This window comes from Fulmarus glacialis, unplaced genomic scaffold, assembly GCF_000690835.1.
Source record: "Fulmarus glacialis isolate BGI_N327 unplaced genomic scaffold, ASM69083v1 scaffold6166, whole genome shotgun sequence".
In the NCBI taxonomy this organism is placed as follows: Eukaryota; Metazoa; Chordata; class Aves; order Procellariiformes; family Procellariidae; genus Fulmarus; species Fulmarus glacialis.
The window spans coordinates 30,256-51,048 of record NW_009219956.1 but is presented as its reverse complement, the minus strand read 5'-3'; the positions used below and the strand labels follow the sequence as shown (position 1 = coordinate 51,048).

At 36.8% G+C, this 20,793-nt stretch overlaps 1 protein-coding gene across 1 annotated transcript in view; it reads right to left on the bottom strand.

The window, feature by feature from the left end:
• Window positions 1-5,603: 5,603 nt before the first annotated feature.
• SCLT1 (sodium channel and clathrin linker 1) overlaps window positions 5,604-20,793 on the bottom strand; it is a 45,208-nt gene continuing 30,018 nt past the window's right edge. The window contains exons 19-21 of the mRNA XM_009580570.1: window positions 9,897-9,975; window positions 8,714-8,809; window positions 5,604-5,832 (exon numbers count right to left, since the gene is read on the bottom strand). Of these exons, the coding sequence (XP_009578865.1) occupies window positions 5,770-5,832; window positions 8,714-8,809; window positions 9,897-9,975 (238 nt within the window). The 3' untranslated portion in view covers window positions 5,604-5,769. The remainder of the gene's footprint in view (window positions 5,833-8,713; window positions 8,810-9,896; window positions 9,976-20,793) is intronic.

The following is a 20,793-nucleotide window of genomic DNA, read 5'->3' as shown; positions in this document are numbered from 1 at the left end:
GAAGTAGGCAGCATTCATCCCTTTTAGCTAAAAAGCACTGATAAAAATGTACTCCCGTCCCCTGCCTTCTGGAAAAGCACAAGCTCTTAATTTAATTAGTGTGTATTGAATCGAAGATGGTTGTTTAACCATTCTGCACTGCTAAACCCCATTACAAATGGTCACTTTCCTTGGATGGTGGTAGGTCTTTCTCCTCTGTTTGCAGCACATTTTCTGTTGCATTCAGTTTGAGCATAGACGGCCGCGCAGAACCCCTCCATAAGCTCCAGAGTTTACATGTAAATACACCTACGAGATGACCAGTAACCATGCCGTTATACTGGAGAAGGAGGGAGGGACAGGTCAGGGCTGCAGCTGCTTTACAGCGCAACAGCTTGGAAAGGCTCAGACTGCGCACAGAGGACACCCTGGAACGGCTCAGTTCTGGGTAAGAGTTACTGCACCCCCTGGAATAACCCGTCACCGTTTTAGTCAGTCACCTGCCTCTGGGAGTAGGATGACAATTCAAGAAGAGAATTTCTAAGGCACTAGTCAGTAGGATTTCCCAAATCCCACCACATATGCACTAATGGTATGTATTGGGAAAGCCAGGCTTATGACACTAAAGAGTTGCTTTAAAATAGACAGGAATATATATTTTTAAATAGAGTAAAATGGAAAGGCAATAAATTGTGATTAGCTCTTCACAGTCAAATGAAGAAAAAATATTTCTATTCTGGACTAGATTTGATGGAAGAGGGAACTCATATTCTGAGCGTGTACTTTTTTTAAATAATTGCAAATGGCAATAACTAGTATGCTATGAGCAATAATATTAACAGATCATTAGGATACTGTTTTGTACCGAGTAGAGTGCGCATATAACAGTGGAGTGTTAGGAGCCTGTAAATTTTGGAATTCTGCATAGATGTAAGTCAGGTACGTACTGGTAAAAAAGTTTAAGCAGCAATGTGTTACAGAAAGACAGGCATAAAGAACCCCTCCCCCCCCTTCTACTCCTAGCCTGCCGTTATCACATCCACTCACTTTTTAATGTTAGACCCTTGCGTCTTGAACCGGGAACATTTAAAACACAGTAGAACTCTGCCATAACTGAGTCTTCCAGAGGATTCAATTGAAAATAATAATAAAAAAAAAGCTTATTAACACCCTATCTTGCTATGCAAGTTATCAATTAAATATTTCAACAGAATGCATCCCTATCATTTGTTTTAAAACTCAGAAGTCTTAACCTTTTGATACCTTTTGGGATGATGTTGAGGAAGGGGCATTTTGTGTAAGATAGTGTACTTTTAAAATACCATTGTTGGTCCCAAGAAGTTAGATTAACTTCGTAACTTACAGAGGTGAAAGTCGACCAGGGCACTGGTGAATCTGAAATTACGTAGTCACTCTTGGGATGTGTTAAAAGAAAAGTACTTCTTTGATCAAACAACAACAGACAGACAAAAGGTAAATGCAGGTAAGTTCTACTCGACATACAGCAACATTTTCCAGACAGGCACTGTTGTTTTCTGTAAGAAAGAAGCTCATGACCCTATAGGGAATTATTTGTCAAGCCATAGATGGAATAATCTAAATTTTGATTCTAAGTAAACATCTAACCTCACTCCAGTTTGGAAGAGGTACCTTGTTAATTTGCACTATTATGAATGCTAACGTTGTGCAGAATTAATGCCTTATCTGATTTGCTCCCCGACGTTTAGGTTAATAAGCTTTCTAATGTTTCAAGTTAAGCTGAACCAAAACCAAAAAAGCCGTAAGAAGACTGCAGTATGACCAGCGCCGTAGGTTAGTTTTGTCTCCCATGCTTAGCGCTCAGCAGAAGAGGTGTCGTTAAGTACAGCAGTGACAATACAAACCCACCCCTGTATTTTATTGGGATAGAACCATTTGCTGAATTTCTGTTTTTAAGCATTACCTTTCCTTGTGCAGACTGACCAAGAGATCTTTGATTACGATTGGTGTATTCTGTCAAACTGTAGGGTAGTTGAACTTCTGTAAAGTTGCCTGGAATGCCATTTGTTAGGTTATAAACTCACACAAATCTAAATGAAGGGTTATACGTGTTGTGTATAAATCTTAATTTCAGAAATTTGAGAAAACTGTCATTACATTTGTAAAACTTTGTACAGAAGATTTTTCACTATGTGCCTAGCTTTGGTGTCCATTCAGCTGAAATTAATTAAAAAAGGTGCATGAAGAGAAACAGATAGAAATAAAAAGTATATGTAGAGATGACTATTTTATATTACACGGCCCAATCCTGTATTTATTTTCTCCCTTTTTTGAAGTATTTATAAAGACCTAGTTGAAGACAGCTGTATTTTTTGTTAAAATATTCAGTAGAATTGTGCCTTTTTGTCTGTATGTGAATAAATGCTGTACATTTTTGCAGTATCCTTGCCAGCAGTGTTTTAGAATTTGCAGCAGTTATTTTGTTTGCGTTTTTACATAAACACTTCACTGCAATGATATGAACAACTTTCATGGTTAAAACAAGCATTTAATTTGGATTATTACAGGTATCAAAATGCACACTGCAGTTGCAAGAGAAAGTTTGGTTTTTTTTTTTTTTGAGGAATAGTATAGGCTCTTGTTAGTGACAGGCGCTATGCTTATCAACAGAAAATTGTATGCTTTTTTCCTTGAGAACCTCAAAAAGATGTTGCTTACCTCAAATAGTTCACATTTGTTGATGTCCTTCCAAAGTCCATAATCTTAATACATGTTCCACTGGAAGAGGAACATGAAGTTTCTTACCCGTAGATCTTCAAGATAAGTACGCTGAATGTGCATTCACACTATGAACTGCCTATAGTCAAGCAATGCTGACAGAACATTTGCTGCTATAGCAGGAGCTCTAGGAGACAAGCCATGAAGGGAACAGTAGGTCTTTCCTCTTGCTTCCTCTAAACTCAAGATGCAGAAACATGGAGTGGACTTGGAGCAGAGCAAGAAAAGGATAAGCTTGTGAAGGCACACGTCTAGCAATACATCTTGAAAAACAGCTATGGGTAAATAATTTTTTTCAGATCTGTACTTGTATCACATGCATTCACATTGTGGACAACTGTGAGTGGCACCCCCTCAAAAACATGTTCCAAAGAATGAAGATTAAAGGATGGCCCTCTAAGAGTACTTAGTGCAAGCTCTTCAAGGCATGAATAGGAGTCTGAAAGAGGTTGTTGCAGCTGCTTTATAGATCTTGCTGACAGCAGCCCTTCTGAAAGGCACTGCACTGCTGGGGTTACCTGAGTAAGACTGGGCCAGAGCTGAGGGCAGCTTGCTCATCACTTAAATAGACTGAAAAAGTTTCTTGTATGCAGTGATACATCTTTCAAGATCTGGCCTATGCCAGAAGGTATAGGGCTCTTGGGAAGAGCCAAAATGAAACTCCTACTACCTTCATAGTCAGTTTCTTTCACCTGTTGAATGGAACTAACTATTCACCTAGAAACTTTTCCTAAATAGTTAAGAACAAATTTTTACTCCATGGGAAGCATTCATATCACACTAGGGAATCTTTAAAACACTCAAAAACCTGGTGTCGGGGTGGGAAGGGAAGGTAGGGGAAACAAAAAATTTTCAAAGGAAGCGTGACAAGAAATACATAGATAGAAACAAATGTAAAACAACCCAGACAGATGGTTGAAAAGCCTGCTGCGCAATTCCATGAAACAATCTAGTATCATTTCTAACCAGCAAGCCTCAAATTGCAATTGCCTCAGCAAGCACCTTTCCTCTGAAAGTCCAATTTGTGAGCAACGTGCCAGCAGCCTCCTCTAGAAGCCAAACGGAAATGAAAGGAGGTGGTGTTAGGATGACGAGCTTAACTTGACCACATTCCCTTTTGCGGTTGAGAGAGATCTATTTGGTCAATTTTTAGCTGCTCAGAGGATTATGCAGACAGATGAAAAGTGGGAAATCTTTTTCCTTCCCGCGTCATCTGCCGTAATTGCTCTGCTACCCCTTAACTTTACTATTAGGTGCTTGTGTCATCATTGCAGTTCATGTTGTGGCAAACAACATTACACAAGAGCTACACCACAAGTTGAAATGAATATACCCGTAATTAAAAGGGAACCGAGCCGGTGCCCTTCTGTGCTTCAGGGAACAAAAACACAAATACTGTTGCTCAAAAACTTACACTTACCTGCTGTTTTCAGCCAGGTTTCAATTCACAGCTAAAGCCTCTCTTTAAGGAGTGAATGGGATTAATAGCTCACACAAAATCTTCCATCCAGGTGGTCTGTCATCATCTCAGATGTGCATTATGCAAATAAAAATAAGGTGCTTGGTACTTACCTCCCTCTGTATCATACACACAGTTGACTGATGAAAATCTCGCCACAACAGACGTTTGGAGCTTCTGGACAATGTATCCATGTTGCTTTGAAAAATCTGTGAAGTCTTTTAGCAAAATTAGAGATTGCAATGGATACAGGCATGTATCAAACTGAGAAAGCACTAGTAAAGTAGTGTGTACAGCTGTAGGAAACAGTAGCTTCCTCTGCGATAAGCAGAAAATTTTCTTGATGTTGCGTCCATCTTGCAGGCTGTACTTGAACAGCCAAGTTTTCAGGAGGTGGCACAAAACTCTTCCTTCTGTGTGGTGATCAACTCAGGCCTGTCCTTCAAAATGCAAACATGGTGAAGATCCACTGCGACAGACGTATGGGTTTGTTAGTCCAAAACAACAGTTTTCATCAAGCATTGGGTAAGCATTATCCATCAACTGAATTAGAAGTTACAAACCAGAATTACACTCTTTACATTTAAGAGGAAGGACGAGAAATTATGTCACTTAAGTCCAAGATGGGAGCACTTCAAAATTGGTTAACACCTATCAAATATTTATAATATATGCTGGAAGAGAAAAGAGTTCAGCTCTAATCTTAGAATGATATAGATGAAGTTTCTCAACTATCGAAGAAAAACATGTACGCAAGAGGATTCCCTCATACTGGCATCTGTAGAATTCAAACACACTATTTCAAAATGCGTAAAAGCTGCATGCATGATGGGATGACGTCACCGGCTTTGTGCAAATTCAATAGAGAACTGAAGTTCCCAGACACATACAAACCAAGAGAGCAGGATCAACAGAAAAGCAAGGAACAATTGTAAAACAGTAATCGGGAAGAAAAAGCACAACTGAAGAAAGATTACGGTCCTTGGAAATGAGCTGTATGAATAGCCATAGCAGCATTTTATTTATTAACCGTTTGCCAGGGGCATCAGAAGAAACTGAACTGAATTCTTAAAACTGGAAGGCAATGGAGGCATTTCGCAGCTATAACGCACACCATAAAAACAGCAACTAGTGTCTCACTACAATTCATAAAAGATCTTCAAAATGTTCCCAAGTTACTGCACTACAAAGAAAAATTAAAGGTATCGACCGTATATGAGCAAAGCTGTTCATGAATTTCAATATAATGTTATCTATTCCCTGAACACAATCTTGTCATAGTTGGAGCTGGTGTTTTTTAGACCAAAAAAGACCAATATGCCACAGCACTGTATCAGACTGTTTCATCTGCTACATTAAAGGACTTTAATTACAGCTTTTTGCAGTCTTTTTCCAATCTTTACTATGCACACAAATACAGTATCTTCATCCACCCCCTTTCTTACCTGCGTAAACCAGAAAATGTTTATCATCTAGGTTTACAAGCCTTGCTATACATTTGACTTTAATGCTCCAATATGCAGTTTCTCCAGCAATCTTAACTCCAACATGGTGTGAATGAACAATCCATATGTTTAAATATTTTCCAGATCCTTCAGGGAAGCAGCTTTTTTCTTCTGTGTAGTTATCAGGCTGAGCTGTAATTAAAAACAAGCAGATAGTTTCTTATGTAGTTTTTTGTAAGACAAAAGTATCAATAGAACTTCAATATGGAAGGTGTCATGAAGGAGAGGGAACAAGCAGAGATAAGTGGGAATTTGGGGTAAATGCTAGAATTTACAATGCACTCTATAGAGGACTACTGCTTTTGTCTTATTTCAGATCCCAAAGAATTCAAGATGATGAAAGATTAGGTAGCAGGAGTACATTTTAAAGACGTCTACATAGAATACACGCATTTTAAACCTGTGCAAACATTATCCTGTAGTTTCTATGTTTCTTACTGAATTACTATTATTTAATAATAAGCTAAGATTTATAGTTATTGAACTAACCACAATAAAAATGTAATTTATAGACTCCCTAATAGTCCAGCTCTAGCCTATATTGGATTTAATTTTACAAGTAAGCTGGATAATGTGATGAGAATACACAATTAAGTCAGAAAGTAGCCCTCAACCTACAGATTCAGAATACAGAGACGAGTTACTGTTCTGAATCTGAGGAAGCACACACATGAACATTCAGTCTTCTGAGAGCTAGAAGAGAATAAACACCTTGTTTCTTCAGATTCAGAAGAGCGGACATTCTTGTAGCAGCACTCCTGGAGACCGCTTTTTCCAGCCTTTAGCGGGAACAGCGCTGGTACTTCTTTTTTTGGGAAGGCGGCAAGTAGGGGGAGAAAGGGGCTTGACACAGTTGTTCTTAAGTCACTACAAAGAAGCCATGCCTGACAGCAGTAACCTCTGCCAAGCCTGAAGAGGGCAAGGCAGTTCTGAAGACTGGCAATAAGATCTGGACAACAATTTAGCTGCTAAACATCTTACCAGATCTCTTTGTTACCTTTCAGAGGGCGACTGGTGAGGAACAGTTAATTATCAACTGTTTCAGGAACAGCAAGACCTCTTCTTATATGGGCACCGAGGCCAGGAATTTACTCCCTTGAAAGGCGATGTGACCATGTTTTTTAAGGGAAGATAGCACCTCAGAAGTATTAGAGCTGAACAGATCCATATAACAAATGGGAGGGTTAAAAAAAAAAAAAAAAAAATCAAACAAAACACGAGCAGTTTCATGTGACAAAAGATGAGTATAAAAAAAAAAAAAAAAAAAAAAAAAAAAAAATCACTCTTTCAGAGCAAATCTTCACCAGCTGGGTAGACCCTGTCATGACAGAGAGCATTTACAGCCAGGAAACACAGCTTCTGTTATGACAGCTTGGCAGCTATGCCCATTTATTCACTGCTGTTGGGAAAAAAATGCCCTTTGACCTAATTGGACAATTTAGATCAACCAAACATTCCCTCTCTGAAGCTTACATCGGATCACCCACATCAAAAACCTGGAATTTGGAAATAGGTTTCCGAAATCACTGTAAAAAACTAGGAGGCAGGAAGACCACCTTTACTTAATAGGAGACCAACTTGAGTAACAAATTTGCTTGGCAAGTAAGTGAAGCCAGTGTATAAAACCCCCCATGGGATTTGCTTCAAGAGGTATAGCTTGAATAGTATGGAAAAAAGAACACTGGATGGAAAAGAACAGCTACTGTCCAGCAGAGAAAATACAGAATTATAGGTAGCACAGGGTTTAGACAATTAAATCCTGAAGTTTCTCCCTCTGAAGAGAAGAAAACCTTTCCTCCCAATACTCCTAATGTCTAGAAATATTGAACAGAACTGCTCAAAGTTGGAACCGAGTTGTAAGAGAACTGGAAAAAGAAGGCAGCAACAGTTCAGCTCATTAAGTGATCACGATGGTGCACAAGGAGGGCGTAGGCATATGAATGGTTCTAACAGACACACCTTGTTCGAAGTTTCCAGAATCACTGAAACGTGTAGTAGGCATGTTTACTATGGTAGCGAGATACATGCACCATCCCTTCCTTCCCCTCTTCCCATGGCCTGGAAAAAACCCAAGTATTTCCTATTCTGTCTGCACAATTTTCAGTATTTTTGACATTACAGGACTTATTGTGTCTGATGATAACTGCAGTGGGGTGTACTTCTCTAATGGTCTTCAGGGACACAGCTACTGGAGGCCACTAATAAGAATGCAGGTGGACAGACAACAAGTTAACAACTTTGGGAGTGCACATGACGTGGCAGAAGGTACTCAAGGTTGCAATTTGATGAACACTAACAGGTCCACTTTCAATTCTGTCGGGCAACCACTGCACACCATTTCCCCATGCTCTTTGTACAGCCACACAATGAATTAGACCAGGGAACTTACTTGGCTGAAAGAAATCACAAACAGAATTCCCACAAAACAGCTATGCTGCCTAGCAATTTTTATAACGGCAGTTCTCTAGCCATCAAGTCAAGACATGCTTTGTTTTAAATCAGACTCCCCAGGAGACAGGTGTAGGAATCAGCACAACATTTGCTCTTTATCACGTGAAGCCATCGTTTGTGACTGCTGCATTAGGTTACACCAAGCTGAAAAAAACTACTTTTTTTTTTTAACACCAAGCTGAAAAACCCAGCCTCCTGTAAACAGGAGCTGCAGTTGTTTAAGGAGTTTCTTTTCTCTGTTAACTTGCTGCCATTGCTGAAGATGGAAATGATCATTACACCTTCCTTCACGCATTTTGAACCACGCAAGTTTAATTCGCATCAAATTTGTTTCCATGAACAAATCTATACCATCACTTAAGCATCCTGTCAGAAGGTGGCATTTAATTGAATACGCATCGGTTTTGTGATCCAAAATACAAGCTTGTTAAAATTATATTAGTAATAATGCACATAAATGATGACCTCTGCCTCAGGAATGATACAAAGTGACTATTTTTGTAATATTCAATCGGATTTTTTAAATGTGCTTAGATAACATGTTTTTTGTTAGTTTTTGTACCTTTTGAGATGCTGTAGCTGCCCTCTGTTCTGCCTGGCTCAGTCGCCCTTGAAGCCTATTGATGTATTCTCGATATTCCATCATTAATTTTTCATCCTGTGCAAATGACATATCTCATTACAAATGCAAAGTTCTTTTTACTGGATCCATACATACCGTAGTGAAAAAGCTTAAAACGAGGAATTTAAGAAGCGGAACTGTTTACCACTTACAATAAGACCGAAGACATACTGCTGACACTATAGAGAATTTCCAGCTGAAATACGACATCATATGACTTTTCCAATCAAGAGTTATCTGCAGAGGAAGTTCTACTCATTTCACCATCTTGAAGTAAGATGCATAAAAGCTGACATTTTAATCCAGGAAATTTAATTTACACAATCTTACAAAGTAAATGTTTTAGCTATACTCAAAGGAAAAAAGAATAATCTAGATAATAAAAACGAGATGATAATCTTGCTACAGATTTCTTCTGTTCTCTTCATCAAAGGGTATGTATAAAGTCTTTCTTAACCGTCCTTTACTTATAGGAAATCTATTCTCGCATCAGCCCCATTTTTCTCCTCTAAATAATACAGCACTACAAAAAACAACACAGAAGGACTTATCCTAGATAGAACTGGATATTATCCCAGATTTATGAGGCTGACAGGATAGCCGTTTTCTAAAGTGGCCATTAATTATTGAACAATGCACATTCCAAAACAACCCTGCCCTTAATCTTTAATGGATAATGCTTTTATCTATGTGCATATATGCACATACAGTGTAAATTCTACTATACACGTAGTACGCTGAGAATTTGATATATCTGCATATGCTACATTATCCATAACACAACGCCTACTCCTTTTTAGAGGTATGCATGCATACATAGGCATAAGTGACCTCAGAAACATTTCCTGAATTGTCTAAAATTGCTAGATTAGCAACCTTGAAAGGTGATCTCTCCTTTACTTTTTCGTGTAATCTGAGAGTAAAGTTGATTTGTCTTGCTGCCATTTGAACAGGTCAGTCAGCAGAAACAGTGAGGTTTTCCAGCTATGACTACTCCTGTCAAAAATCCGTCATTTTTTCTAAACCAGCAGCTTAACTCATCTACATAGGTTTCTATTAAGATCCTCGTGTGCGTCCATCAGGTTGTAACTGAACGTAGTTGTCGTATCAGTCACTATCTTACCTCAGTTACCTTTTCATTTGCCATTTCCAGCTGAGAAATGAGCTCCTGGCTACGAAGCTTCTGTTGGCTCAGCTCACTTCTATTAATCAGAAGAAAAGATGCTGATTAACACACAGTAGTGCATCAGTTACTGGAATATAATTTCATAGGTACTTTCTTGCATTGTAGAGGCTTATGGCGTATTTTTAATTACAGCGTTGCTCTTCAAACACTGATTTCAAAAGCACTACACTGCTAGCACTTCTTCATGACGTGTATTCAAAACTATAATGGCAGAGGAATGAGATGTATTTGTTCAAATCAACAGGACTTTGTCAAGAGCATTTGACATTTTACAGGGTTTTTTTTTCTGTTTATTGAATCTTAGTTTGCAGGCACGTTATCAAATATGCTATAAATATAAGCTGCATTTGCACAGTGCATTCAATATTTAGATTAACATTCTAATTAGTGTTCCATAACCAGACCTCAACATGGACATTTTTGAAAGTGTTTGTAAGTACCTAAAACCAAATCATTCTATACTTGTGAGACAGACCACAATGCAACACTTCATGAGGAAAAGGAAAATGCCACCTTCTTCAAAGTGGTCTTTTTAGTTTTATACTGAATGAGTTTTAGTGATCCTGAATTTGTATAGTATTGAAGACAAAATCTGGGTTATGACAGACAACTTTGAGTAGGTGCTCAAAGGAAACAGTTCTTGCTTCCTGTCATCACAAGCCACTGAAGAAGAGGGGATGACCAAAGAGGGAAAAATCTCTTAACTTCGGTAATTTTAGCCAGAGGAAGATGCAAAACTAAATGAGCTGCCCTAACCTTTGTCCAGTCGCTACTCCACTAGCAACAGCCATCACAAAAAATGGTGTGATCAAGATTCTTTCCACCAGTTTCTCCTTCTGTGTTGAGGTTCAAACATATTTGTGAAGAAGAATTTTCAAATCTATTCTCACTTTACCCTCCTTTCCTAAGTTGCAAGTATGCTGAAATGCAATCACCTTCATGAATACGTAGCACATTGACAACGCTCAGAAAGCTGATACCTAATCTTTAGGTGCTCTGCCTACTACTGAAACTACATGTACTTAATGGAAACTAAAGCCTTTATTCTTTCTGTAATGGAGGAAAGGTATGAGATACTTGAACCTTAGATCTTCATCTTAAAAAGCCTCTGCTATTTTAACGATGGCATTTAGTTCTCAAGAATAATTTACTCTTAAAAACTTTTAAACTTAGTATTTCATAAAAATTAGACTGAAAACTGCTATATGGCACTTGAAATACAAGGTTGCAATCTGTTAACGTAAGGTTGCAAGTATCCTGGCTGGTAGTTTCCACTCCCATGTTCTCAACCAACCCCTTTAACCAATCCCAGGTAGACACCATAAAAACAGTCCAACATCTTTTGACTAGCTGCTATAAAAATGAGCAAGTACATAGGCAGATATTTAAATGATATTAAACAGTTAAAATTATATATAGCTTATACCTGTGTTACCATATGTGAACATTTTTACATAAAGAACTAAAGATGGATTAAAATTGCAGGATCAAGATAGTATGTTAATACTTAACACTATTATTACAATTTGTCCTCTGTAATCAATATCAAGCATCAAGTTGAAGCATTTTCAATATAGGAGCCCTAATAAACAGCTGTTTTTTGAAAGTTCAATTTTTATAAACTGTTTTATTAGCAAAACAGAAATTTTATACAATTCCTGTCGTCATACATACCTTTTCAAAATAAACTCCCTAGAAAACTATTCAAACACTACTCCTTAGAATGTGTAGACTGCTTATGTTCAAGTTTAACTACGCTAGTAAAAAACGCTTTGAAAATAAGGAAATTCTTAAGTTCTGACAAACCATCTTTATTGTTACGTCATCTTGGAAGACTATCCAAATAGATCAATTTTCTAAATTAAAAATTCTTAGTTGCTGAAAACAATCTGTCTCCTATACTTGTACTGAGGTGTGGAATTAGCATTCTTAGCAGCACAGGCCATAAACAGAGTTTACATGCTCATATACAGCTGTATATCAAGAAATTATTTTTATAATTAGATCACACTGAACATGTATTTAAAGAAAACAGTTTAACCTTGTAAGCATAAGGAAACGTGATGGCTATTGAGCTAGACAGTTGATTCATTCTGATTGTTAACCTTCCCCCAAACACACATTATGAGATTTTAATATTAAAATTGAGCAGTAACCCCAACTGCTGAATAATCAAATCAGTCCCTACTCCATATTGTCTTTGTTAAGTGAATAGGCAACAAAAGGTGAGCTTTTAGCATTTTGCAGACGGGTGATAAATCCGCCAGCTGTAGCAAGTACGTTCTGCAAAGCTCTCATATGACAAATATAGCACGTGCCAGCTGTTTTTTCGGTTGAATTATACTATAATATGCTTCAGTTACTCTTAGTAATTACGAATTTTGTATATTGCCAGTACCTGCAGCTGTCTCTCATCCTGTTAATTTTTTTTTTTTAATGAACATCTTAAAATAAGCAGCTATGGCTGCCAAACATTACAGAAGTGCAGCCAAGAATAATGTTTTAGAAATGGAGGAAACTCCTTCATCTCAAGATGCTGTGCAATTCACTCAATGTACTGTACAGGATGTAGGGAGAAGGAGAAGGCAGTCCTGGCCAACACTTCATCCACAGGCACCAAAAAGGGTCATTCTTCAGAGGTGGATTCTTTTCAATTATAGAAAAGATAAAACGGAGAACTCCAAAAAACACACATGGCTACCGATGAGTCAGGGACTCTAACTATGACACAGAAATGTTTCAGAAGCAGAAACTGGAACAAAGACACCCAAAAGAGCTGCAAGCAGATGACTTAAGCTAAGCAAAGTATTTAAATTTAAATATAATATGGCAAGGATTCCTTTTTTGTAAGTACTGACAATTATAATTCAAGTGAATATTAAAAAAAATGAAGCCATTCAGTATAGTTGTTCAAATATAATGCATTTATGTTACAACAAGTATTTTTGATTTTTCCCCTCCAGAAGTTACATCTTACTACTAGAGAATAGTGGCAGATGGTTAAGATTATTAATTTACCAATTTGTTCACACTATGTATTAGTACTAAATTTTATTACTTTTTTTATTAGTTAAAGAGTTAAGATTTTTAAAGCTCCTCAAAATACATTGTTACATGGAAGCAACTTCTAAGGTACTTACCCTCGTTATCATTTAAGCCAACACTTATAAATTGTCTCATGTACTGTTTGTTTTGTAGATTCAGTTTAAATTTCTAGAAAGAGAACAGGCTTGTGTATACCTATTACTACCCCTACTCAGGCTAAACTGTACCTCAACTGAGCAATCATCCACATGTCTAACAGGCCAAAGTAATATTCATAGAAAAGTTTGAGAGAACTGTCAATTTCCTGTAAAGTTTTCAAGTTACAAGATCTACCTTTTTCCCATCTGCAGTTTTGAAGAGCTACTCCACTGAAGGGCATTCTGTGGATAATTCAGTCATTTGACTGAATATGACACTTCACTTATCAGTGTGAATCTTGTTCTGATCCCTGGTCCAGAATCAGGTTCAACAAAAACACACTCCTGCTGTTGGCCACTGGTGAGGAATCTGGTAAGGGTTTATGTAAAACCACTGGTTATCTGCCAAATTCCTTCTCAGTTTATCCCAATTCTTTCTGTCATTCTCAGGATTAGACCATAAAAATCTATGAAAAATACTGATATGCCAATCAGACGGGATTAACCATCTATTACTACTTGTATTACAACCTCTTTTTTATTTATTTGTTTAACCTAGTTAATATAAGTACAGACCAGTCAAAGTGGACTTTACAAAATAAATGAATAATCTGCCCGTATTTTTTAAACTTGCATACAGTCTTTCACTTTATTTTCTTTTAGTAAATGCTGGCAGATCCGATTACCCTGTTTTTGCTTAAATTCTGTTGTCAATACTTTCTCTCTCACCCCTTCTCAATCTATCCTGTATTCTGTTACTAAGTTTGTTTCCCTCCAATTTACAAGTTTCCTAAATATTCCTTTGGTATTGCTGATTTCACTTTCTATCTCTGCTGTCATTTATTCTTCTCAGCTTAAGCCTGAAGGACTATATAGCTTTATACACAATGCTGTAAGGTAATAAGAACAGTCCTAGACAGTCTCTTCCCCCAAAATACGGGCATAGGAACCGTTTTTCTAGATTATAGTACTTCAGTGAAAGCAAGAGCCTTTAAAAATACGTGTATGTATTCCTCGTTTCTTTCAAAAGTAAATACTTTCAAATGAAAACAATAAATGTAAAAGAAGTTAGAAGCACTTGATACTATTATTTTACTGCAGCTGTCAAAGGCAGATCACTTAAGTCCCTTGAAGTTTTGGGACATTCAAACTGACAGTGATGTAACAGCTTACAACTTTACAGTTGGAAGCTCTAGACCCTATAGATCAGCAACAGCAGCAACAACAATATGGATTGCTTCTATTTCTTATCAAATTCCACACAAATTTGTGGAGAAGTGACACTAAAGATCAAAGTAACTTTTTAAGCATTAAACTTAATTCCAATTTGGTTATTTAGATTAAACAATGTTCCAAATATAGGGGGAGAAAAAAATCAAATAGAAACTCAAGTAAGTGTCAGTTACTAAATTAATGAACATATAATCGTTAAATTATTCACCAAGACTTAAAAGCTCTTTCTGTGTTATGAAAAAAATCACCTTTAGAAATAAGTTTGCTAGTTTTATAGAATTTCTCTACTTCTCTCCTTAGTATTTTCCATTTAAACCCCTAGAAAGAATGAGAAAGATGACTTTTTGGCTCTCAGAGTTCACTTCATTCTATTGATTATTCCTTGTCAGAACTGAATTGGTGGTTCAAGCTCAGACCCTATCAGAGATGCAACTATCAAAATGCAAGCGTGTTGAAACACAGCAAGTAACCAAACCAATTCAACCAAAATGAAGTGTTAATACGCAAAAGCAATCACTCATCACCAGCAGACCAATGCCCTGCCAGTGTCCAAACAACTGCTACTTTGGAAGAACTTCCACCCAGTTTTATTGGTGAACGTGACATTATATGGTATGGGATACCCCTTTGGTCAGTTGGGGTCCGCTGTCCTGGCTGTGTCCCCTCCAAACTTCTTGCCCACCCCCAGCGTCCTCGCTGGGGCAGCGGACTGAGGAACAGAGAAGGCCTTGATGCTGTATTAGCACTATTCAGCAACGGCTAAAATGTTGCTGTGTTATCAACACTATTTTGGTCATAAATCTGAAACACAGCACCATATAGGCTGCTATAGAGAAAATTTAACTCCATCCCGCCAAACCCAGTACCAGTCTTTAAGAAGCATTAAATTCACCTAACTTAAAATATAAAACTCCCCCAAACTTGATCTGAGGGTGATAGTTTTTGTATGTGTTTATAAACACATATAAACAGATATAGATTAAATTAATTTTTTACATACATACACGTTCTTAGAGAAAGAAACAACCTAAATTCAATAGAAAAGCCTTGGGACAACTCATCTTTAAATAAATATGAGTGCTACGCCACTTTTTTCCAACCTTTAACAGTAATCATTCATTTGCATAACTATTTTATAACTGTAAATATTTGCTGTCTAAGTTCACTTCAGTAAATGTCATTAGAACTCAAAGTACATGTAAAATGCATGCAATCAAAAGTCAGAACAGCTTCCTTTCATAGCCTGCCAGACTAGACGTTTTGCAGGAATAAAGAGACTAAACACTAGTCATGAGTTGTTAGTCATGCTGCCAAGAGCAATGTTTTTATTTGGAACATGACCTATGTTGCAAGAAGCACTGACCACCTTAGTTACCTTCAAGATTGACTTTTGGCACAAGTATATTGAAGCAAAACTGGTTCCTTGCCCTCTTGTAAGGTGAAGGTGAGGTCTATTACCAATAAATCCTTCTAAAAGTGTACAGCATCTTAAGATGCTTCAAGGAAAGAAAACTCTTCTCATAAATGAACACTGTAATGTACTTTTATAAAGAAAATGGTGGAATTTAGTTTGCAAGTATTCAATGCATTGCCTACTGTTTCAGCACTGTTTTTTAATTCCAAGTTCAGTTTTATAGGCAATGATTACATGTTTAACTTGAACTGAGACCCAAATGTCCCAGAAAGCACAGAATACTTTTTAGTGAAGCCTGAAAGTATCAATTTATTTATCAACATTTTTATCTACAGGTTTTTCACTGATCTACTAGGTTCTCATATTATTTAAAAAATCATCACTCTGCTCTACTGTTACAGGTTGCAAAATTTACTTCCTCTTCTCAATTTTTTTAAAAATTAAAAATCACCTAACGTTCACTGATGTTGCTTCATTTCTTAAAAGTATTTATTTAATCCTTCCTTTATGCATATGTATTACACCTCACAAACAAAACACTGCAGACTTAAAAGATTACAAATGAGCAGCACAGAATATGGAAAAGTTAGCAGCAGCTGCTGCTGGGAAGTTAGTAAAGAAGCCAAAATGTTTCAGACACCTTCACATGGAAAATGAAATTAATGAGGATAGAAAAACAGCAACAGATCATGAATTTAAGGCAAAGGAATGGGAAACACCTACACTAACAAATGGGACACTGACTCAATGCTTATGAGAGCTGCACGAACAGCAAACTTCTGGTGAAATGCAATATAAAATGCTTTTATGTAAACTACCTCCCCAGTATACATGGATACGACTTTGTTAGGAAGTTTATAACTTCCTGAAAAACATTCACTTACAAAGCACATTACTATGCTGTAAGAGTAATAATTCTTATTAAACACTGAAATTCTGGTACATGTCACCAACACAATCTCTGTATTTGCTCATATATTTACACAAATCTGCGACATCAAACACGAACTTCATGAGGTACCAAGGAATGTCTCAGACTGTCCTCAAAATATACTAAATAACCATGATATGCTGCTAAGCTCGGAGAGTTCTCTATTTAAATCCAAAAAGAGTATGTTGATATCTTCATCTAAGTTCATAGCTTTGCTGCCCAGTCATGACAAGATGAAGTTTCTAAGGAAGATACTAAGCTTTCCTTACAAGCTCACAGCTTAACTAACCCTCTCAAAACCATAAAAATGTATGTATATACAAAAGCTGGGTGAACATCGGCCTTTCACTTGGACCCCGCTGTAAGGCTTGGCGATACCATTTCCTGCATTAGCCTTTCAACCAGAAGACTTTCAAGCAGAGCCTTTCATTCAGTACATCCTGCTTAGCCAGAATCAGTCTATTATTTAGTGATCTTGCTGATATTTCCGTGATAAATGCATTTGCTGCAAAATTATTTTGCTTTTTAAATAATCAGCAAATGTATTTTAGTTCACAACAAAGTATGAAGTGATTTGCCATTCTGTACTTGCACTCAAAATACTCAACATGTTACTGTGATAAGATTAAAATAAATATGGTAATTATTCATTTATAATATAAGCAAGAACTTTGCACTGAATAACTACTACTGTGTAACTCAGGGGCTAATTTTCATACCAACTGCATTCTGCACTATATAGCTAGATATCTGGTAATGCATATAATGTGAAAAATAATCTGGTTTTAAATTTTCTAGATAATATTTATAGGTTCTGTTATAGCCACTTGTCACCATAATATCAGAGCATCACTGCACAGATTTAATTATGAAATTCCTTATGTCAGTTTAAATTACAACCTTCTAGCAGAGAACAAACTTGTTTTTATTGCCAGCTTCCTTGTTAGGTAGAGCAAATGTCTGATAAAAACTTCTGCTCCTAGCTTATACAGTGTGTAAAAGCATCACTTATGAAATCATCTTAAAAAGTAACTGACTTTGCTTTTAGACTTGCACCAAAATATCTACTGAAGTCACAGAGAATCATGTGGACTTAGTGTAGACTTAAAATTTCTAATGAGATGAACATTTTTTCTATTCTGCTCATCAGGCAGTATTCTCTGATACAGGATGTTAAATTATTGCAGGAGTTTTCCAGATGATGCTACATAGGCAGTCTCTCACATGAACAGGGACATTTTCAAAATTTACTACCTATTTTTCATAGAGATTCACAAAGCAGACTTCTTCTCATGTCTGTTATATTTTCTATGTCAGCATTTTGCTGCAGATAAATAAGGTCTAGAGCTTTTGGTCCGCTATAACAACATTTTAACACTTAACATTAAAGCTTTAAGAAGGAAAAAGCAGCTGTTTCACAGACAACTTTAATTGTTTTGGAAGTCTGCAATTTTCCCCTTTTAATTGGAAGTTGCTGAACTACATTCAGGATCTAGTTATGAACCTACATGCTCAACTGTGAGAGTTCTTGTAGTTTCATTTACAGAAAATAAACTACGAGTTTAACAGCTTAAATTTACCTTAGCATGAAACACTACAAAATATTTTTCTTTAGTTACTGCATTTACAAAAGATGTCCAAAAAGCATTAGTGAGACCCAGCTAATTACATACAGTAAAGCTATACCACTAAAACTGTCAGTGAATAGCTGTTAGAATAGACACAGCTCCCAGTGTCTCGCAGATGTGCTGAACACTGAGATGTCTTCTGAAAGAGACTTTCTGCCTTTTTAAAGAACTCTTTAGTAATCTTTGCAAAATGCAGTATATTTTAAGGCAAAATAAAGCCAGCCTATACCTGGACCGATAAGGTAAAAAAGCCCAAACTCTTTACTTAAGAGAGGTAAAAATGACCAGAGTGATTATGTAGGACTTGTTTTTTTAGAAAAATGGGCAAAAATGTTATCTCTAATTGGATTTAGTATGATGTTGAACTCTCTGAAAAATTGAAACTGAACTAGTTATCATAAGTAACAATCCACTACTACTACTACTACAAAGTGTTCTGAACACTCAGAAAAGGAGCACTTGAAAAACATGAAAAGCAGATGAGTGAAGCTGCTAGTAAAACAGAAAGGTCATCAATAAATGTTTTATCAATCATTCTTGTATTTCAAGCAGGATGGAACTCATAGCATTCCTCTATTTGCACAGACAATAGGTACAACTAGTCATGATAGACACTGTGTCACTTTAAAGAGGAATGAAACTAGTTTCAAAGGGAAGAACTACTACATACGAGACTGCTATTTACGAAGTTCACTGGAGGTCAAATTCACATACTTCTCTAAAAAAGATGGAAAACCAAGTTAGAGTAGTGGTAGGGTAGATTTGTTATAGGCAACATTTTCAGGAAGTTATTTTCCTTGCTCAGGTTTAGAAACTTGGGTTCTAATTCCACTCACACTGTTGGCATTCTGACAACTACGAAATGTCAAGCTATGCTTAAAAAATTGTGACCCCAAAAATTGCGGCTCCAAAAATTGCATACGATACTGGAAATATTATGGTTTGAGCTGAGAATATGTAAACCATTATAACAATAAAACATGAAAAATCCAAAGGTTACTCCGAAGGAAATAAAAGCTGCAATTCACAGGTTTCCAATTTTAATAGAGCAAAAACTTTGACTCCTTGTTAACATGAGAGTAAGCAACTTCTAAAATCAATCTGAGCAAAGAACTATATACGAGTGCATCTTGTGCTTTAAGTGACTAACGTTAAAGGGTCGTTTCAAATTTCTCAAATTAACCGAGCTGCATACCCTGAATTTTTCTTCTAAAAACCACTGAATGCACTTCCTAAAAGATAATGGTATATGCAACATTAAAATTAAAATAGATAGAGAAGAATATAAAGAAATGAGACTTATGAAATCAGGCTTCCTAGTTTAGATGTTACTGTGTACCAGTCTGTCAATCTCCTCCAATTTTCAACCAATTTTGAAGAGGAGGAGATCTTGAGGACATGAACTTCAAAGAAGTTCTATAAAAATGTAAGGCTAATTTAATCTCTAATTTACAGTCTACTTGATCTAACTGACAGAGTTTCCTGAGCTTAGAAATCAAATAAAGCATGAGGCAAACACGTATCTTTGCTTCTGTCGAGAGAAAGCCCATTTAAACCTTGGCCTCCTATAAGCACCAGCTAGCTGGCTAACCAGAGTAAGTGAATGTGCGTGTCAGCTTGCAACTAGCCACAGTTTGGCTGCTACTTGTCAGCCAAACACAAGACACGCAAGGAAGCTGAAGTGGAGGAAATACCAGAAAAGGAAAGACACTACAAATCTGTGCACAGATCAATTAATTTATATTTTAACACTGTGCAATGTGTCCACACACTGAAAAGGAAAACCAAGATGAATGTAGATGCCATATCTGCTTATTTCATAAACTGATCAGTGTGGATTCTTAACATTTTTTAATGCAGTATGCATTTAAAACAAAGATAAGTTTGTAGAATTTATTTCAGACATAACTTGCAAATGGCTAGTTTCTCATTGGGATACTTCCTTCTCCACTCACTCATTTCCAATAATGTCACTGTCTTCTCTAAACCAGTTGATGTCTGTCTGTATATAGGCTCACAGGCACCGTAGGTGCTTGTACTCCCCAGCATCTAGGAATGATATGTAATCTGTATCTGTGTCTGTTGCGTGAGATGCCCTTGTTACTATGCCCTTTCAAAACTGAAAATATTCTTATACTCTCTGCTGGGAACACAAGTATCAGCTAGTTACCTGGCAACCTGCATGAATTAAGAGAAAAGTAAAGTTTATATCATATTTTTGCTTAGGGCAATCACACAACTCATTTGTATCCTCATTTATGATAGCAACTGCTCAGAAGAGAACATTGGATGTGCGTCCCAATAGGCTTTTTCCAGTTTATTTTAGAGTCTGGAGACTCACTCCATAACTGATTTTATGGTGACTGCTCCGAATAGCTATAAATATAGAGGTTTTCATAATCCAAAGCTAAAATTCTCTAAATTGCGCGTGCTATATCTTGAAAGA